Below are 22,174 nucleotides of genomic sequence, written 5' to 3' on the forward strand. Positions count from 1 at the left end.
CATTAAGTTGATCTGTTTGTAACATAGTGAAGAAAAGAATGTAGCTGATGTAAATAAATATTAATTACAATGACTATTGGTCCATAATGAACAGTATCATAACTTACGTGCTGTAGCCTATCAGATATAGCTATTCATGTTACGGTATTGAGGGCTACAGGCAGGTAGACTAGATGCTTGCCATCTGTCCACCTTTCACATAGGAGGTAGCAAACATAAAGTGTTGAATACAAATTCTTTCCCTAGCATTGTATGTTCCAAAATGCTCGCTCTCTCTCATTAATAAAAATAAATAAATAAATAGATAAACAATTGAATAAATGAATAAAGAAATAGACAAATGAATCTTAACAAATGAATCCCTAATCCATGACTCACTTATATGATTTTATAAATAATTTATTTTAAAATAATAATTTTATTCCTTATCCTTAATTACTTCATCATCCTCATCATAAAGGAGAAAAAAAATGAGACACTGTTGTGCTTTGATCTCAAACTCTGCAGGGCTTCTTTCATCTTTCTGAAATCTATAGAAAAAATCATTTTCTCCTAAGTAGGGAATCTCAAAGACTGTGAACACAGGAACCAGATCACATCATAAAACCTATTTCTTAAATGCAATCCTTTACTTGGTGTCTAAAAAAAAATAGATGACAATGAGCCATATGTGGCTGCATCACCTAATAATCAAAGTCGGAGACAAGAGGCAGAAGCTCTGTAGCCATCTTTTCCTTAGTCTGAATTCTCAACTCATTCCTCTTCATTTTGATAAAAGAGGGTATTTAAAGAAAGAATTATTTACTGCCTATGAGTATCACATGAAGGAGAGAGAGAGGAAGAGAGAGAGAGAGAGAAAGAGAGAGAGAGAGGAGAGAATCTAGGTCTCACCGCTCTGGCATATGAAATACTGGTGAAGTCACCAATGTGTCCTAGAATCCCACCTCCTCAGAGCCCTGCCCCACTAGGGAAAGACAGGAATGGGCCGGGGGGATAGATTGACCTGTCATTGCCCATGTCCTGCAGAGTAACAATTATAGAAGCCAGACCTCCCACCTTGTGCACCCCATAAAGATCTTTGGCCCATACTCCCAGAGGGATAAAGAATAGGGAAGCTTCCAATGGAGGGGAAGTGATACGGAACTCTGGTTGTGGGATTTGTACTCCTCTTATCCCACAATCTTGTCAATTATTATTAAATCACAAATAAAAATTAAATAACAACTAGGGAGAGAGAAAGAAAAGCAAAAAAGAAAGAAAAGAAAAGAAAAGAAAAGAAAAGAAAGAAAGAAAGAAAGAGAAATACTGGTGATCAAGCCAGAACCCTCAAGCACAAAATTTCAGTGCTCTATCAGTTGAACAGAGATGGTATGCTTTATTTTTTTAAGTTTTTATTTATAAAATGGAAACACTGACAAGAACATAGGATAAGAAGGGTACAATTCCACACAGTTCCCACCACCAGAACTTCATATCCCATTCCTTCCCCTGATAGCTTTCCTATTCTTTAATCCTCTGGGAGCACAGACCCAGGGACATTATGGGGTGCAGAAAGTGGAAGGTCTGGCTTCCGTAATTGCTTCCCCGCTGAACATGGGCATTGGCAGATCAATCCATTCTTCCAGCCTGTCTCTCTCTTTCCTTAGTGTGGCAGCGATCTGGGGAAGTGGGGCACATTGGTGGGGTCATTTGCCCTGGGAAGTCCAGTTGGCATCATGGTAGCATCTGGAACCTGGTAGAAGAAAAAAAAGAGTTAACATATAAAGCCAAACAAATTGTTGAGTAATAAGATGGTAAGTTTTTAAGGTTAGAGGGTTTGAGAATGTGTGACAACTTCTGTCTTATTTTAGATGCTTAGCTGTGTGCTGTTCAGTGCTTAAGACATTCATGGAACATACTTCATAAACACTGGTTGTTTAACATAAGGGCACAAACCACCTATAAGAGTTCGCATACCGTGATGTAAATTAGAAGATAATTAGTAGAGCATAAACCCTACTCTGCACGAGGCCCTAGATGTGAGCTCTGGTACCACATGGGAACATCAGGGTCAGCTTTGGTGGAGCTCCGTGGATGATGAAACTGTGCCTAGATGTCTCTCTCATTCTCTCTAAGCTAACGAACTGAGATCCTTGCTCAGGTCCTTGTGCTTTGCACCATGTGCGCTTAACCCACTGAGCTACCACTCAGCCCCCCAGAAAGGGAAGCTTCATGAGCAGTAAAGCAGAGCTCTCCCCCTCAGCCTCTCCCTTCCTTCTTGATTTCTCTGTCTCTATCCAGTAAATAAGTAAACGATTTAAAAGGATATTTGGAAAAAATTAACTAGGAAGGGAAGGGATACTGACCTATAATGGTGGATGTGGAAATACGCCCTGTAATCTTAGAATCTCGAAAACCACTAGTAATTGCAAATAAAAATAACTTGTAAAAAAGTCAGTTCCATTCCATTTATTTACTTATTTGTTTATTTTATTGCTACCAAGATTATTGTTGAAGCACAGTGTCAGCACCATGAATCTATTGCTCTCAATGGTCATCTCTTTCTCTCTCTCTCTCTGGTAGCTCTCTCTCTCTTTTAATTATAAAGGATAGAAAGAAATTGAGAGGGGAGGTGGAGACAGAGAAGAAGAGAAAGAGACCCCTGCAGACCTGCTTTACTTCTAGTAAAGGAACACTCCCCCCCCCCATAGGTGGGGAACCAGAGGTTGAACCTGGGTCCTGTGCATGATGTGTGCACACAACTGGTTGCACCATCCCCTGGCTCCTCAGTTACATTCTTTGAAAAAAAAATACTTATCTATCCTAGAGAGACAGGTGGAGGAGGAGAAGGAGACAAAGAAGGAAGGAGGAAGAGCAGAGCACTGCTCATCTCTAGCGTACAGTCATTCTAGGGCGAGGAACTGGGGACAGGGCCGGGCGTTAGCACACCTGGTTGAGCGCACATGTTACAGTGCACAAGGACTCAGGTTTGAGTTCCTGGTCCTTACCTGCAGATGGAAAGTTTTATAAATGGTGAAGCAGTGCTGCAGGTGTATCTCTGTCTCTCTTCCTCTCTATTTCTCTCTTCCCTCTCAGTTTTTGATTATCTCTATCAAATAAACAAAGATAATTAAGAAAAAAAAATCTGGAGCCTCTGAGGTCTCAAACAGGCAACTCGTGTGTTGTGATCTGTTACACTCTCTCTCTAGCTCGATGTTCAAAATTTTAAACTATTAGCTTCATTCCTCTTAGTAAAATTGGTAAAAGCCTGCATTTACACTTGTAAGAGTAAAGGATTTAATGTCTCCCACTAACACTTTGAATTTAGTGACACAAAGAAACAACTTATTCTAGAAGTGTAATCAATTTTACAAGTTTTCTAACATGGCTTAATAGTTGAACATGATATTCAAATATAAACCTTGTTTCGGGGAGTGGGTGCTCAGTTCTGGATTAAGGTAGTGGTAGGGATTCTAGCCCCTCAGACATAAAGTTTGTGCTCTAGGAGGCTGAGCTTTATCCCTGGTCCTCGATCATGATTTTAAATAGCCATTTGTGTTTACTTCTGCATTCTTCTGACAGATTTAGGTCTACATAGTTAACACTGAAAAAGAAAAAAAGATGTATAAGTTATGTTGATGTGATTTTAATAGAAAATAATAGTTACTGAATAAATTGACTCTCTAATCAGAAAAAAATCAAAATAAATGTGACGATTCAGATGAACAGTTAAAGTAACAAATAAGACATTTTTCATCAAAAAGCAACGGATTCCTCTTAGGAAGGTTCACAGATAAGTTAATGCCCCTCTACATTTATAAAATTCTTACTATACCATTTTACTCTTATACCAAAACGAATAAGACCAAAAATTTTCTTTCTTATTTAGTTTGAATAATTTTTTAATGTTTTATTTATTTATTCCCTTTTGTTGCCCTTGTTTTATTGTTGTAGTCATTGTTGGATAGGACAGAGAGAAATGGAGAGAGGAGGGGAAGACAGAGAGGGGGAAAGAGAGATAGACACCTGCAGACCTGCTTCACCATCTGTGAAGCAACTCCCCTACAGGTGGGAAGCTGGGGGCTTGAACCCAGATCCTTACTCCAGTCCTTGTGCTTTGCGCCACGTGCACTTAACCTGCTGCACTACTGCCTGACTCTCTGAATAAATTTTAAAACCACTCTAGTAATAGATTTTTCAATGTCTCTCTCTACTAAGAATAGTCACTATTTTCTATTTCCCTGTCATTGAGAGCAGTTTAACCATTAGCATTTTGAAATTTGCTCAAAAAATATAAGGAGCTTTTCAAAACTTGCAAAACATGTTTCTCACTCCAATTTCCTAAAGACTGTTGCACATTAAAATCATACACTTTATTTATCTCTCTCTCTCTTTTTTATTTAAACAAAATCACAGCTTACTTTTGGGGTTTAAATTACCCAGAAGTTAAATTACATTAAGTTTTTCCCAACTGGGGAACAGAGAAAGATTAAGAGAATAGAACACAAGTCTGAGTAATGAATTAAGCAAGCCACTGTTGTCTTATTTAAGTCTCAAAGTGATGGGACATACTAAATAATGATGGAATAGAATAATCTTTATGGACCTCTTACTCCAAGCAGTTTACAATGTTGCCTACTCAGTAGCCTTGAAGGATAGATGATATGTAAGTAAAAAAGCACAATACTCCCTAAATGATATGAAGAAATGTGCTACATATGTAATGCTTTAAATGTTATGGTTGGCAGCAACAGAATCCAGGTATTTCTATACAACTGCTGGAGAAGTAGTTTTCCATCTGCACACAGGCAGTTGGCCTCTCCATATTCAGCACTCATCACAGACTGCACAGGACCTCAGCTGAGTTTTGCAAACTAATTTTACATCTTTTAATATGACAAATGAACTATTTCAATGGGTTAAAATCATAGGAACTAATTACACTGGCAACATAAACTCAGAGTCTTCGATGACATGTTGTTAACTATAACTGTGTCAATTTTCTACTTTAGAGGCATAGGGGTGAATTTTGAAAGAAGTTATTTCATGTTTCTTGAAGTTAACAGCAATAATACTTTCCTAAGGAATGTTTCTATGCTCTAAATTTTACAGCATCCACGTTTTGATTGTGACATTGTTACATTATATACATTATGTAGAGCTGTAAACATAAGATATGGATAATGGGGGGAACATGGGACTATTTAAATTTTTCTACTTAGTAACATTCTGTACTTTTTGTTCTAAGGAAAACAGTTCTGTACAATGTCATTTATTTATAATCCAAAGTTCCTCTAAGCCGTCAATCTCCTGAATTTCTGTTCAAAGAACAACAGAATCCCACAGCTAAAACACAGTGAGACATTCGAAAACATTCTTTCAAATTTTGTACTTTCTAAATGTTACCCCCCCCCCCCAGATTCTATGGAGAAACTTCTCTCTCCTAAAAATAAATCCTTGAGTGGAGAAGAAATACGTTATTTTTTTCCCAACCTAGCACTAAGTCAGAATTAAACACAAGGAAGCAAGTTATAGACTGAGAATAATCTTTGGTTATTTATGGCAGGTGAATAATTTTTATATTTTTAAAGAAGAGTAAGTTTAGGGGGCTGGGCATTGGCACACAGGCACACATCTTACCAAGCACAAAGAACTAGGTTTGAGCCCCCCACTTCCCACCTGCAGGGGGTCTGCTTCAGGAGGTGTGAAGCAGGCCTGCAGGTGTCTTTCTCTCCATCTATCTCCTCCTCTCTCAGTGTCTCTCTGTCCTATCTAATACAAATTAGAAAGAAAGGAAAAAAATGGCCTCCAGGAATGGTGGATTCATAGTGCCAGCACCAAGCCCCAGCAGTAATCCTGCAGGCAAAAAGAAAGAAAAGAAAATGGTTAGTCTGGTATAGTCGTATATCTGTAATGAAAGAAAAAATGAATTTGGCATTCTACATAATCTTAGTGTTTGCCACTCTCTAACCATTGCTTTGCTTCCAGTCTTTTATAGAAAACAGCAAGTTCTTCGAACAATATGAAGTGACATACCAGATCTTGAAACAGACTGCTGAGATGTACGTCAAAGCTGACGGCTCAGGTAAAGACCACAGAATAAGGTGAAGGGCTGAACACTGTAAAATTTAGAGTTTAAAGGTTTCTGCATGATGAAGCCATCATGTTTTTTTCTGAATAGTTGAAGATCATGCCACTTACCTGGAGAAGACATATTGGTTTCAGTCCTCTGGACATTGTGGTGTGTGTGTGTGTGTTTATGTCTGTGTATGTGATTTATTCAGAGAGATCAAAATAAGTTTGCATATCCTAAATTGCAATTATCTAGTCCATTTTCAGTTCTGAGGATTCAAGGCAAAAGTGGACTAACGTGAATACTGTAATGAAGTAAATGGAACTTTATGTTACTGTAAAGTTATGGTCAATAAAACTTGTTTCATGTTATAAACTGTTCTAATTGCTGCAAATCAACTATGGCATTTGTGATTGCTATGGTCTATGTGTCCATGATATTTTAAATGCATATGAATTATCAACACATATGGACATATCTGCTGCATCTGTTTTAGTGGAAGAAGCCGAGAATGTGATGAAATTCATGAATGACACAACGGCCCAGTGGAGGAACCTCTCTGTAGAAGTGAGGAGTGTGCGAAGCATGCTGGAAGAAGTTATTGCCAACTGGGATCGATACGGCAACACAGTGGCTAGCCTTCAAGCCTGGCTAGAGGATGCTGAGAAAATGCTAAATCAGTCAGAACTTGCCAAAAAGGTAAGATTGTCTCATACCAGAGAAAACAGTCTACACGCAAACAAGAGAGTTTACTGCACAGTCCTCTAGGAAATATATAATGTATTTGCAGATGTGACCCAAGAATTGTCACTTCACCTGAAAAGTTGGGCTTTCAGCTTAATGAGTTATTTTAGTTTAGTCAATACAAGTTCTGTTGGGAACGTTTGCTATTGGATTCAGTGTTGAGGGAGGGTTCTCCCAATGGACAGCAGAGGGCACCTTAATCTCAGTGAGATCACTATATAAAGGGGCAAGGCTAGGACCCCACTGGCCACCCACTCATGCCCACAACCATCTGTGACTAAATGTTTCTTCCAAAGTCCCAACTTTGGTTTGATGGGATTTGATGTGGTCATTCACTGACTTTTCTGGTTGTCTGAGGAAGCATTCATGTGAGTGCTGGCACTCCATGGCTGCCTCTCCAGAAGACCATGTAGGTTTCTTAATTTTAAGAACTTGAAGGGGCTAGATGGTGGTTCACTCAGTAGAATGTAGGCTTACAAAAGACGAGGACTTGAGTTCAGTGCCTGAGCTCCACGTGTAGGGCAGTGTTGGTATGCTTCTAATTCTGCTTCTAAAAACCCCTTCTGTTTCATTTGGTTTAATCCCCCCTGCTTAACACTATTCTATTTACATAACTAAGCATCAGCATGCCTGCAGGGCATTGGTTTAATCCCCACTGGTTCATGATGTCTTTTTGCTCCGCCCCCTCTTGTAGTACACCCTGATTTGCACCAGTCACTTTTCGCTCCACCCTCTCTGCGTCACATCCTGTTTCCACCCTACTTGGCAAGTATATATAGGATTGTGTTTTTAGTTTAGTTTTTAGTTTAGTTTAGTTCGGTTTAGATTGTGCTACGTTCAGCATGAATAAAGAGATACTGCATACAACCCAGCCATGAGTCCCCGGTCCTCTGTCTCTGCTCGTGAAGCCAGCCCAACAGGGCAGGACCTTCATGAGCAGTGCAGCTATGCTACAGGTGTCTTTCCTTAGCTCCCTTTCTCCTTTTCCTTCTTGTTCTGCCTTTTACCCTCTATCCAAAAGAAACGAAAAAAATGGCTGCCTGGAACGATGGAATCTTGTGACAACCCTTGTGTCAAATAATAAGCAATAAATGTAAAGAAGGTTCAAAACAAACCATGGGTGACATAGGACTGAATTTGTGTGATGGCATACACAGTTGCACAGATGGGTCAGTGCATTGATTTCTTGTTGAGTAGGCTTTTGGAATATCATCAACTCTCAGCCAATGGTTTGATTTTGAGTAGGAGTGCTGTTTTCCTTCCTGTTACAGGCGCACCTGTGTGTGCACCCAAGTCACTGTGTTGCTTTAATGCTGCATTAAAATGTCACTTGAAATGGACTGATTTTTCCTCTCTGTAGACTTCCTAATTTGAGTCTGGCATTTGGCTGTAGAAAATCAATTCATATGAAGAAGATATTCAAATGCCAGGCTCCCATTAAGAAGCATAACTTAGGCAGTCTGACTGCCAGGTGAGACTGACACATTAATACAAGGTGATGTATAGTTGTAAACCATTTTAGCATTCTGTATTTCATGTAGCTCAATTTTTTTTGTGTAGCTGAGAATGGTAACAGCTTTAGATCCATACCGAATTTTTGGCTTTTCTGATGAAATCAGCAGGGTCCTGATAGATTTCAGATGGGTTCATTTCAGCCAAGAGATTATAACCACCAGAAACAGAACTGTTCTCATCTATTTATGTAGAAAGTCATCCCACACATGGCTTATGAAATAGGTTTTGAATTGTCTTTGGTATTCTGGGATTTTAGTGTGTGTGTGTGTGTTCGCTCATGCACTGAACTTAAAATTAAGTGGAAGCTGCTTCTTTGCCAAGTGTGTAGCCTTAAACACATAAGGAAGGTTGCTATTATAAAAATGTTTCTGGCCCAGACATTTCACTCTTTTTTTTTATTATTGATTTAACAATGATCAACAAGACCATAGGATAAGAGGGGTACAGTTCTACACAATTCCCACTGACCTATCCCTGTCACTAGAAGCTTTCCTGTTCTTTATCCCTCTGGGAGCATGGATCCAGAATCATTATGGGGTATAGAAAGTGGAAGGTCTACCTTATGTAATTGCTTCTCCGCTGAACATGGTCATTGGCAAGTCAATCCATACTCCCAGCCTGTTTCTATTTTTCCCTAGTGGGGCAGGGCTCTGGGGAGGTGGGGTTCCAAGACACATTGGTGAGGTTGTCTTCCCAGGGAAGTCAGCTTGGTGTCATGATGTATAGGCAACTTGGGGCTGAAAAAGCACTAAGATATAAAGCAAAACAAATTGTTTAATAATCAGAAACCTAGAGGCAAGAATAGAGCAGGTGAGATTTGGGGTCTCCATAGGTATATTCCAAGGGGCCCATGACTTTACTAATTTTTGCCTAACCCCAAAAGTTCTCTTTTTTAGTTTGTCTTTGCGATCGTTAACTTTCTCCTTGTACCATATTCTGTTTTTAAAATCAAGAGCGTCAGGTCAAAAGTTTGTTCATAAGTTTTGTAAGAAAACTGTATATTTCTATAAAATGTGTCTCTTATTTGACCTGAGCACCAATGCTTACTAATCTGAAGACTGTACAAGCATCGTAGACTTTCAGAAATTTAGTTCTTTTCTGATTTGTAAAGTAGAATTACTGGGAAATGGTCTTTGTGTTTTCTTATCTTCATGTTATATTCATCAAGTAACATGGGATAGATGCTATAAAGATGTTAAGCATTTCTATCTTTTTTTAACATTTATATAGAAGTCACTTTTGGAAAGGCATTTAAGATATACCTTAGTACTTGTGCAAGTGTTAGAAGAAAGATTTTTCCTTACTCTGCTCACTTGTATACTTGCAATTTGGAGGTTTGGGCTAATAGTGGCGCACATTATTTATTGCTTAGGATTTTTTTCGAAATCTGCCTCATTGGATTCAGCAACACAGCGCCATGAACGATGCTGGCAATTTTCTAATCGAAACATGTGATGAGATGGTTTCCCGAGATCTGAAACAGCAGTTATTATTACTCAATGGGCGATGGAGGGAGCTGTTCATGGAAGTCAAGCAAGTAAGTATGTCTTTCCAGCCTTGATACTCTCAGAAGATGTTTGCATTGTGAATGTGACAGATGGACTATGGAGAGATGATTTTATTGTTATGGGTTGAGCTTCCTGAGGCAGAGCACAGATGTATTTAGAGCTGCTATGTTTATATCTACTCTGATATCTTTTTCTGTTTAGAAAAGGAATTTATGGGGCCGGTTGGTGGTGCACCTGGTTGAGTGCATATGTTACGGTGCGCAAGGACAAGGGTTCGAGCCTCCAGTCCCCGCCTGCAGGGGAAAAGCTTTGCAAGCAGCGAAGCAGTGCTGCAGGTGTCTCTCTATCTCTCTGCCTATCTCCCCCTTCCCTCTGGATTTCTGGCTGTCTCTATCTAACAAAAAAATAAAGATAATACAAAAAAAAAGAAATAAAGGAATTCATTGGGCTGTGAAGACAACATAATGATTGTGCAAAAGACTTTCATGTCTGCAGTTCTGATGTTCCAGGTTCAATTCCCAACTCCACCATGAGCCAGAGCTGAGCAGTGTTCTGGTCTTTCTCTTATCAAAATAAATAAGAGTGCTCACCTTCAAGCCCCATGCAGAAGAACTTCAGATTCAAACCCCAGTCTCACCAGAAATAAGAGGTTCACAACACTGCTTAAAAAAAAAAAAAAAAGACTTCGGTGTAAGGATCCTGGTTCAAGTCCCCAACTCCCCACATGGGGGTGGCTGTCACTTCACAAGCACTGAAGCAGGTCTGCAGGTGTCTATCTTTCTCTCTCCCTATCTTCCCCTCTCCTTTCAATTTCTCTCTGTCCTACTCCCTCCATCCCCCCAAAATAAAATTGAAAAAATGGCCACAGGAGCAGTGGGTTTGTAGTGCTGGCACTGACCCCCCAGCGATAACCCTGGAGGCAAAATAAATAAATAAACCTCTTTAAACAAGAAAAAGAAAAAAGAACATTACAGAAGTGTTTTGGGGTGACTAAGGATTCTGTTGACATAAAGACCTACTTATAGGGAAGGGTAAGTGTTTCGAGTCATGATTCTTTGTTGTTAATGTAGTTTTTTTTTTTCTCAGTAATTGGAGATAATTTCAAGTCTATCTAACATAAAAACCAAATTAGTCTTTCTTACCATATTGCATAGTATGTAACGGTGAAGGTCACAGGATTCCAGAGTCTGAACTTAATGATTTTTTTTTTCGTTTTGTTCTTGTTTTCCTGAGCAGTATGCTCGAGCCGACGAGCTGGACAGAATGAAGAAAGAGTACACAGCTTGTATTGCTAAACTGTCTGATTTTGCAGCTGAATCTCAGAGGAAACTTCTGGAGCCTTTAGAAGTCTCTTTTATTAATGTCAAGTTGTTAATTCAAGACCTAGAGGTGAGGTGATGATAGAGTGTGGAAGCTTCTGATGGAGGGGATGGGATATGGAACTCTGGTTGTGGGGATTGTATGGAATTGTACCCCTCTTATCATATAATCTTGTCAATCATTATTAATCACTAATAATAAAAAACTAAAACAAAACAAACAGATTTAAAAAAAAAAACCCTTGCTGTATGATGAAAGCAAAGAACTTAGGTCATTGTAAAAACTGTTGTGGTGTCTCCTGGGTGTAAATTTTGATCTGTGGTTATCTCCTGATTTGTTTGTATTATAAAATACATCTATGTGTTTTAATTTACTTCAAATCCATTTGGGCATATTTTATACAATCCAAGTATAGGTATTTGGAGAAAAATAGGAAACAGCTATAGATAATACCTCTCCTAGAAGTCTCCAACAATAGTTGCTAAATGAATGGTGTCCTTTACATCCTTTTAATACTCTGCAGCTCTCAAAATGAAATAGTGAGGAAACACTCAATTATGTGGAGAGCTTTTACGACATATTATTAAGTGAGAACAGCAAAAAGTTTTTTTTTAAATAAATACACTGAAATAGCTCCATGATATAGTATTGAGGATCTGGTTCTGTTGATCACTGTCAAAGAAACTACATAATTTGCATTTTCTTCATCTTGTTATTTCTTTTTTATTATGATTTTTTTTTAAATTTCTTTTACCAAAGCGCTGCTCAGCTTTAGTTTAAGGGGGTGGGGTTGGGGGATAGAACCTGGGACTTTGAAGCCTCAGGCTCTTGTGATTTCTAATTTATAAAATTTTCTATAACAACAGGTCACAACTCATTAAAGAAAAGGTATGTTGTATAACTTTAAAAGCCAGGGGAATTGCCTCAAATCTCTGGCAAGGATTTGTCTCATGTGATATTTACATACTATATTGATAGCTATGTTTGAAAATGTAAATCTTACTGTACCTTGACATTATATTATCTTAAGGACCTCGATCACTTTAAAGGACAGCTTTAATTGACATGTCATACATCAAGTACAGAATTTCCCCAGCTATAGAAATAGTAATGCTCAACTAGGAAACTTTCCATGAGTTAAAGGGGTCCTAACTACCATGAACTTTATGCAGGAAAAGATTATTGAACATTCCCAGGTGCAAAAAGCCAGGTCCAGCCATACATAAAATCTAAAAAAACGCTGGCACTTTGAGAAGCAGAGGTGATATGGTAGAATTCACAGACTGTCTGAAGCAGCTCCAGAGAAGGCGTTTGGCAGGACCACGCTCTGCTTGGAGTGTTGCTGCCTCCCTAGATTGACTGCCACAAGCCACTAGGACGAATTCTGCCTTTGTTAAAAAAAAAAATTATCATCAAATTCCTTCTGGTTAATGAAAACAGATACTAAGGGTAGTCTTTTGTAAAAGCAAAATGGTGGGAGTCAGGCAGTAGCACAGCAGGTTAAGCACAGGTGGCACAAAGCGCCAAGACTGGCATAAGGATCCTGGTTCAAGACCCCGGCTCCCCATCTGCAGAGGCGTCACTTCACAAGCGGTGAAGCAGGTCTGCAGGTGTGTATCTTTCTCTCCCCCTCTCTGTCTTCCCTTCCTCTCTCCATTTCTCTCTGTCCTATCCAACAACAGTGACAACAATAATAACTACAACAATAAAAAGGGCAACAAAAGGGAATAAATTTTTTTTTAAATGGTGTAGAAAACATAAAAAGTGAGCTATCATTTCTATTAGTATAGTTACTATTACTAAAGTTTGCTATATGAGTATAATATTAGGACAGAAAGACAGTAATTACTGGGATTTCCAACTTGTATCATAAGTAAAGAATTTCATACAGTCTGGATTAGGCTTCTTTTTTCGAAAACTGTTTATTTTATTCGATAGGGCAGACAGAAATTGAGAGAGGAAGAGGAGAGAGAGACTGCAGCACTGCTTCACCACACCTGAAGCTTCCCCCCTGCAGGTGGAGGCTAAGGGTTTGAAACTGGGTCCCTGAACCTGGGAATGTGTGTGCTCAACAGTGTGCCACGACCGGCCTTGCACACTGGGCTTTATGGAACATTCCAGGCAATCTGGAATTGGGAGTTAGTACCATGTGTTTGTGTGATTATTTCTATGTCTCACACAGGATATGGAGCAGAGAGTACCTCTGATGGATGCCCAGTTCAAAATAATCACAAAGACAGCACACCTTATCACCAAAGAGAGTTCCCAAGATGAGGCCAATGAGATGTTTGCCACCATGTCGCGACTCAAGGAGCAGCTTGGCAAGGTGGGAAGAGGCATCCTGCATGACTGTGGGTGGGACCGGGGCTGGCGGCTCCGGCTGGCCTTCTCCTCCTCCTCTGTCACAGGGCATTCTGTTCATCTGTTCACAAATCAGGTTTTCCTATCTTAGTGGGGCTCTTGTTTTCTAATTTAACCATATTAAAGTATCATTCCATGACGGAGTTGTATAAAGTTCACATGTACCTCATTACAAATTTACATACATATAAACTCTGTCATGTTAACCATGGGACATCCATATCTGTCCTTTGTCATACCGGGAATTCTAGAGGTTATCCATTTTGTCATTTGAAAACTTTTCGATGAGTTTTAAAAATGAAACTACAGAAGGGCCAGACGGTGGCACACAGGGTAGAGTGCACACTTTACTACTCACAGGACTGAGGCCTGAGCTGTCACCTGATGGGAGCACCATGCAAAGAAGAAGCTCCCTGAGGGATGGAGCAGTGCTATGGTTCTACTCCTCTGTCTTTCTTTCCCCCTCGATTTCTTTTTCTCTACTTGGGAGCAGAGGGGAAAGAGAGTTCACCAGAAGTAGTGAATGTCAGAGCAAAGTCCTGGCAGCAAAAATAAAATAAGTATATAAGTAAATAAATGAAACTATAGTAGTCATACTACATATTAATTCTGTTAACTATAGTAATAATTGCCGTTCTTTTTTTTTTTTTTACATGGTTCCAGAAATGGAATTCAGGGTCTCATTTATGCATTCTACTGCTGAATCACTTGTCTGGCCTAAATGGTTTATTTTTTTGAGCATAAGATAGAAAAAAGTAAAAGATAACAAAAAGCTGCTCTGCCATCCATAGAGTTCCACTTGCCTCAGTCACTGGTGCTCTCATCTGGTGCTGAGGAGCTGGGGAGCTGGCCCAGGGACTCGTGCATATAAGGTGGTTTCCCACCAAGGAGTCACTTTCTTGGTCTGCAATAGCCGTATTTTAATAAGATCATGTTCTTTTTTTTTTTTTCTTTTTTAAGGAGCAGCTGAAGGGGACTAAAGGTTTGAACTGGGAGGGAGATGGCTCAGGAAAAGAAGTTCAGACATCTAGATGAGAAAGTATTCCCCCAAACTCTTTTTTATAAATTTCTTTATTGGGGAATTAATGCTTTACATTCAACAGTAAATAAAATAGTTTGTACATTTATAACATTTCTCACTTTTCCATAGTACAACCCCCACTAGATCCTCTGTCATCCTTCTTGGACCTGTACTCTCCACCCCTGAACCCCCGCACATCCACCCACCCCAGAGTCTTTTACTTTGGTGCAATACACCAATTCCAGTTCAGGTTCTACTTGTGTTTTCTCTTCTGATCTTGTTTTTCAACTTCTGCCTAAGAGTGAGATCATCCCATATGCATCCTTCTGTTTCTGACTTATCCCAGAAACTCTTTTATTGAGATTTGAAATAGATATATGCTTCCACTGTAAGATTATGTATGCATATTCCTGCGTGTATAATCACAAAGCAGTGGAAATTCTGTCCTCCTATCTCACAGAGCTCAGCTTAGACTTAAGGTATACATATTGATGGCACTTCTGCACAAGGAACTCGGTGAACTTCAATCGCTAATCACAAGCCTTTTTTTTTTTTTATTCTCTCAGTGATGTTCCTTGAAAGGAATTTTTTAAATCTATCTAAAGCTGAATATTCTGAAGCTATCATTGTTTACAAAGTCCACTTAGACTGATTACTTCAACTTAGATAAAAGAAAAGAGTAGTTATCTGAGTTGGTAGGAGAAGATTAGATTATAAATTTGGAAAACGAAGGAAAGTAGAAATCCTGTTAATTTGGAGAGGAAAAGTAAAAAGAGAACAACTTCTAGAAAGACAATGGGGAAATAATAGTAATAATAGCAATAAAGAATAAATGAGACAGGTGAAAATAGGATGAACCACAGTCATGAAGACAGTATTTGTTTCTCAAACTAGTGTATGCTGCAATGCTAATTTAAAAATTATTTTTATTTTAACACTCAGTGATTTTTTTTTTGCCTCCAGATTTATCGCAGGGGCTTGATGCCTGTACTATGAGTCCACTGCTCCTGTGACCAATTTTTAAAAATTGTTTTTTTAGGGGGGATAGAAAAGAGAGAACTTGAGGGGGAGGGGAAGATAGACAGGTAGAAAGATAGACATCTGCAGACCTGTTTCACCGCCTGTGGAGGGACCTCCCTGCAGGTGGGGAGCCAGAGGCTTGAGCTAGGATTCTTGAGAGGGTTCTTATGCTTTGTATTATGTGAGCTTAACCCTGTGAGCCACCACCTGGCCTCCAGAATTTTTAATAGAGACTAGTACAAGTTGATATTAGCTTGATCAATCAGAGCCATACTGGATTTGTGTATCTTAACTTAGGCCTGATTGAATGGTGTAGGGAATTTTCAGAGAAAGTGAAATATACCTTTAGATACATCTTCTATGTTGTGTGTTTGATTTCTTTGTTTAGGTTTTGCTACTGCTTCAGATGCTACATCTCAATACATTTTCTATATATCCAGAAAAGATTTGTTAGACTGCTAATCTGCATATGTTAGCATATTCTCTTCACTTTGTTCAAAATCATTTTAGCAGAGCTTTCATTACAGTTGAAGCACAGTAGCTTCCTTTCTACAAACTTCTCCTTCAGAAATGTACCCAACAACATGGAAATATTTGTGATTTCCGAGTAAAAAATGGGGCCAAGCAGTGGTACACGGGTTAAATATACATAGTATGAAGTGCAAGGACCCACACAAGGATCTTGGTTTGAGCCCCTGGTTCCCCACCTGCAGGGGTCGGGGATCACTTCACAAGCGGTATAACAGGTCTACAGGTATCTTTCTTCCTTCCTCTCTATCTCCCCCTCCTTTCTCAATTTCTCTCTGTCCTATCCAATAAAAAAATGGGGAAAAAATGATCTCCAGGAGCATTTGTAGTTCCAGCACTAAGCCCCAGCAATAATCCTGGAGGAAAATTAAAAAGTCTGCTAGCTATCATTTCATTGGTGCTTCTTGGTTTCCAAAAGTAATAGTGTTTTGGAAGCAAATCTATGACAAATGACAGAAAATTTTGGCAGATGGGGTGTTCCTGATTTTGAACATGAGTGTGATTGGACAGATACTTTGGTAAATTCTTGATCTCTAGGATCCCTGATCATCTTATGAAGATAATGATAACACAGGTACATGAAGTAACAGCTGTGGGAGGGGCGAGGGGGTAGGTCGGGTCTGGGTACTGGCATAGTGGTATATTGCTGGACTTGCAAGCATAAGAACCTGAGTTTGAATCCCAGCATGGAAAATACTACAGTGATGCTCTGATTCCTTCTGTTTTGTTAGTAAATAAATCTTCCCAGTAACATTTTTTAAAGATGAGTGACAGACGAGGATTAAGCCAATTCAGACCCAGAAGACACTCTCTAGCCTGGGAACCTACGTGAATAATTTGGTGTACCATGATCATTTTGGAATGAGTAGGAAGTACATAGTATGGAAACATGCAGCTGGGGAAGTGGGACGTTCAGGTCTATCTGGGAAGAATGAGCCAACAAATTTGTAATTTTGTCAAGGTTTAAGAATTTGTGTGGTAGGGCTCTTGAAAATAAAATTGGAAGATACAAGTTGGTCTTGACAATGTGACCTGTGATTTTTTTAGATTAGATTTCAAGGTCAAAGGAAATACCATTTTATAAGACAAGAGTTTTCTGGGAGTCCAATTCATATCTCCTCAAAATCTTTGTCGGCATACCCTACTTCTCACTAAGGTGCCATTTCTCTCTTCCACTGACACTGTGCCCCCAGACTCATTTCAACCTCCTCTCCCATCACCGTTTAATAATCTCAGACCTGTAGCCATAAGGCACGGGGTTATTTATGCACTGTGCTGCCTTTTCTTTTGCTTTGTTTCTTAAATCCCCTGTGTGATAATTGTTTTCTCCTCTGTGTTGTTGCCAAAGGCAAGATCTCATCTTTCTTAAAGTTGAGTAGTATTCCATTGTGTATGCATATCCTTATCGTCTTTATTTACTTATTATTTAGGAAGTTGGGTTATTTCTACATCTTAGCTACTGCATAGAGCATGCAGTGAATAAGATATGCAAACATCTCTTCTGATGGATATTTGTCTCCTATGGATAAATATGGTGGAAAGGGACGTAAGTTGGGGGAGTGAGAGTGTTCTGCAGACACCTATCATATGGAGATGAGAAATTGAACCCATGTGTCAACAACTGTATTATAATGCACTAACTTCCCACTGAAGAAAAAAAATACATAGGAGATGAATTGACATATCTTATGGTATGTTTACTGTTAATATTTTGAGGAGTCCATATACTGTTTTCCACAGTGAGTGGGTCAGTTTACACTAACGGTATAAAAGGGAGACCTTTTTCTGCACATCTTCACCAGTGCTTGTTTCTATCCTTCCTGATGTGTCGTGCTCACCAGGTGTGCGGTGATATCTCATGTGGCCTTGATTTGTGTTTCTCTAATAATCAGTGACAATCATGTTTCTCTTTGTCTTCCTGTATTTCCAGGTCAAAGACAGTTGCTCCCCACTCCTCTGTGAGTCTCAGCAGTTGTCGATACCATTAGAGGAATTGGAGAAGCAGATGACATTGTTTTATGAGTGCCTTGGGAAAATCAATGAAACTATTACAGTTCTTGAGCGTGAGGCCCAATCTAGTGCTCTATTTAAACAAAAACAACAGGTAAGGAAAAAGCTCTTTCATAATACACTATTATTATTATTATTATTATTATTATTATCATTATTATTATTTTTTTTTACCAGAGCACTGCTCAGCTCTGACTTATGGTGGTGCGGGGGATTGAACCTGGGACTTTGGAGCCTCAGGCAAGAGAGTCTCTTTGCATAACTATTATGCTATCTACCACCACTCTACATCATTAATTTTAATGCTTATGTTATGGAAGTGCTTTGAGTGACAGAAGTTCCGTTAGGAATTTGTAGAATATGACTGATAACTCAAAACAACAACAAAAAATGCATCATCTGTGTGGATTATATTCAGATATGTAAATATCATAAATATTTAAGATATATATATATCTTTCTATAATGTGTGTAAATCTTTACATACTTATCTAGATCTATATATATTAATATACATGTGGATTTTACTTATATAATAGTAATGACTTGGGGTCAAGTGGTGACACACGAAGTTAAGTGCACATAATACAAAGCACAAGAACCCATGCAAGGATCCCGCTTTGAGCTCCTGGCTCCCCACCTGCGGGGGGTTTCACTTCACAATCTGTGATGTAGGTCTGCAGGTATCTATCTTTCTCTCCCTCTATCTTCCTCATCCCCTCTCAGTTTCTCTCTGTCCTATTCAATAAAATGGAAGAAAAGAATGGCCACCATGAGCAGTAGATTCCTAGTACAGGCACCAAGCCCCAGCAATATCTCTGGAGGCAAAAATAAAAATAAAAACAAAGCATTGAAGTTCTTTTCTGTCTGGTGTCCACAATCTCTGCCTCATAAAGATGCCTTCTTTCTCTTTAGAACTATGTCTGCCTAGATTTCATGACACTGTGGAAATGGGTTTGGCAAGATAATCATTTATCTTTGTCTCATTTCTAGTCAGCAGATCTGTATGTGGAACAGTATGCTACCGAGGGTCACACTGTTAATTGACGTATTTAGTGAGTTCATTATAAATGAACCTGTCTATCAGAGAAGGGTGAAAGTCATGGGCAAAAGACTTGCCACTGCAAGTCTTTTTAGAGATAGAGTCTAAGCAGTGTCACTTAGAAGGAGCGGAGTGACTAACCTGAGTCAGTTATTCCAGTGTTAGTTCTAACAGAGAAAGTGTGACAAAGCCTGAATTAGGTTTTATTAATGTTGACTTGTTTTGAGTAAAGACAGAGAGAAATTGAGAGGGAAGGGGAAGACAGAAAAGAAAGGAGTCCCTCGCTGCAGGTGAGAACCAGGAGAATGAACCCAGATCCTTGGCAGAGTAATGTGTACGCTCACTCACCCAGGTACTGCATTACCCTTCGACTAGCAGAGGAGCTAAAACCTAGACTGAGAACTTGTGATACACATTACATCAGCTATTCCACAACATGAATAGCACATAATATGCATTCTACAGTAGGTTGTAATTATTACTGATATTATGGCTGACCTCAAGACCCCGCTGATTACACCACCAAATCCTAGTCTAATGACTGACTTCTCATCGTCTTAGGTAATGTTTGTCTTCCATTTTGAATCTTATTGCTATTTCTTACATTCTCAAATAGCTATATATTGTCACCAACATACAATACTTCTGCAATTAAACTAATACTTGAAATTTTAGTAATAATATTAATCACGCTTACTGACATTGTTTCAACTTATGTTTTTCTTTTATATCCCAAAGCTTCTAAAGAAAATAGTATGTTCTATTTTTGTTTTGCCAGAGTGAAATGAAAGCTCTGCTGTTAATGTCTGCAACTAGACTACAAAAATAATGAGCACTAGAGGCCGGTCAGTGACATACTCTGGTAAACACACATATCGCTTTGTGCAAGGATCCAGGTCCCAGCCTTGCTCCCCACCTGCAGAGAGAATGCTTCATGAGTGGTGAAGCAGGGCTGCAGGTGTCCCTCTTTCTCTTTCTTTCTTTCTTTCTTTCTTTCTTTCTTTCTTTCTTTCTTTTTTTTTAGTTTTTATTTATAAAATGGAAACACTGACAAGACCATAGGATAAGAGGTATACAATTCCACACAATTCCCTCCACCAGAACTCCATCCCCTCCCCTGATAGCTTTCTTATTCTTTAACCCTCTGGGAGCATGGACCTAGGATCATTATGGGGTACAGAAAGTGGAAGGTCTGGCTTCTGTAATTGCTTCCCCACTGAACATGGGCATTGACAGGTTGATCCTCTTTCTCCATCTCCCCTTCCCTCTCAAATTCTCTCTGTCCTGTCAAATACAAATAAACTAGATGGAAAAAAAAATGGGTGCCAGGAGGCGTAGATTCTTACTGCCAGTACCACACACCAGTGATAACCCTGGTGGCAATCAAAATAATAATAATAATGATGATAATCACAAGCATTTAGAAATATCTTCCCAATATATTAGATAATGTAAATGATTTGTACTCACATTAAGGAAAAAAAAAAAGCACAATAATTACCTGTCTTGGGTGGGGTTGGATAATTTCTGTATTATCAACTGCAGAAATTGCTACGATGTCAGATTACTAGCTAGAGGTGTAAGGACCTAGGAGTCACAATGGCTTCTGGTTCTTCAAATGTAATTACAAATCCTTCCCAGGACTACTGATCTGTGTCTTTTGTGGCTGGGATCTGGAGCCCAGTAGTATTTATATTCACAAGGTTGATAGCTTATGAATCTGTGCAATATAAAGGCTGTACATTTTAGGAGAGGTAACTGATGAGTTGTCAGCTGAGTCCATTTTCTTCAGTTAAGTACCATGTACATTGGTGTCATATTTAGCTATATCGTGCCCTGATATGTAGACTGTTATATAATTCTCTCAGCAAGCCATCGTTGTACTAGTTGGTTGAAGGAAGGCAGCCACTAGATAAGTAACAATTATGATACTCTGCTATCCTCTTAATATTTGTGAGATGAGAACACAATGTAAAAATGTCTCAAAAACTCGGTGACACATTGAAATACTTTATATAGAGAGCCCTGCCTTCAGTGATTGCTTAAGATTGAGCTCTGGTGAAGAGAAACACTTCTCTGTCCTCTTGGCTTTTACCCAAGTGCTGATGAAAAACCTAAAATCTACATCCTGCTGTTCCTACTTTTTGCAATGGGTTCTCCTACTCCTCACTACTCGGTCTCTCCTGCTCTGTTTAATAATGTGTTTGTGGGGTTCCCTTCCTGACAGGAACTGGCTGCTTGCCAAGAAAGCTGTAAGAAAACAATGGCGCTCATAGAGAAAGGCAGTCAAAGTGTCCAGAAGTTTGTGACCATGAGCCACGTGCTAAAGCATTTTGATCAGACAAAGCTCCAGCGACAGATTTCAGGTGCTCATGCTGCTTTTCAGGTGAGTCCCCTCTCTGCCTTAGAGAGGTGAGCGAGGAAGACACGGGAGAAGATGGACAGCCATTGTGTTTTCCTGCTTTCATTTTTGCCAATCCTATCGCCAAGCAGTGTCTGGAAAGCAGTAATTTTGCCTCTTCTTTATGTAGGAGTAATTAATGTTCAAAGGGGATAATTACTATGATAATAAATGCCTCCTCTCTAAGCATTTCTTCTTTCCTTTTTTTTTTCTTTTAGAGAGACAACAAGTGTGGAGGTAGAGAGATAGTGAAAGAAACAATAGCAGGGCAGCTTACTTCAGTGAGATGGAGGCTGGGTTCAAACCTAGGTTGATTGGTTAGAGAAGAGACCGGGGAGAGGCTTTGGAATCCTGGTGCATGGTGATGGAAAGGACTCAAGTTGGGGGTGAAAATAATTCACAGTCACCTATAATGGTGAGATGAGAAATTGTACCCATGTATCGTCAACTATAAAATAAAGCATTAACCCCCACCCAATAAAATGATTGTTTAAAAATGAATAACTCACTACTGCGGGGCATTCAATTCATTTCAAACTGTTCTTAAAGATTTATTTATTGGGGTTGGGTGGTGGTGAACCTGGGTAAGTGCGTGTATCATCATGCACAAGGAACCAGGTTCAAGTCCCTGGTCTCCACCTGCAGGGAGAAA

General features: G+C 39.2%; 1 protein-coding gene across 2 annotated transcripts in view; it reads left to right on the forward strand.

Moving 5' to 3' along the window:
* SYNE1 (spectrin repeat containing nuclear envelope protein 1) overlaps window positions 1–22,174 on the forward strand; it is a 606,430-nt gene that overhangs the window by 164,067 nt on the left and 420,189 nt on the right. For both annotated transcript variants that reach the window (XM_060205315.1, XM_060205316.1), the window contains 7 exons: window positions 5,968–6,064; window positions 6,549–6,751; window positions 9,684–9,848; window positions 11,056–11,208; window positions 13,322–13,465; window positions 18,000–18,173; window positions 21,349–21,507. In XM_060205315.1, coding sequence (XP_060061298.1) covers window positions 5,968–6,064; window positions 6,549–6,751; window positions 9,684–9,848; window positions 11,056–11,208; window positions 13,322–13,465; window positions 18,000–18,173; window positions 21,349–21,507 — 1,095 coding nt within the window. The remainder of the gene's footprint in view (window positions 1–5,967; window positions 6,065–6,548; window positions 6,752–9,683; window positions 9,849–11,055; window positions 11,209–13,321; window positions 13,466–17,999; window positions 18,174–21,348; window positions 21,508–22,174) is intronic.

Source organism: Erinaceus europaeus, chromosome 13 (assembly GCF_950295315.1).
Source record: "Erinaceus europaeus chromosome 13, mEriEur2.1, whole genome shotgun sequence".
In the NCBI taxonomy this organism is placed as follows: domain Eukaryota; kingdom Metazoa; phylum Chordata; class Mammalia; order Eulipotyphla; family Erinaceidae; genus Erinaceus; species Erinaceus europaeus.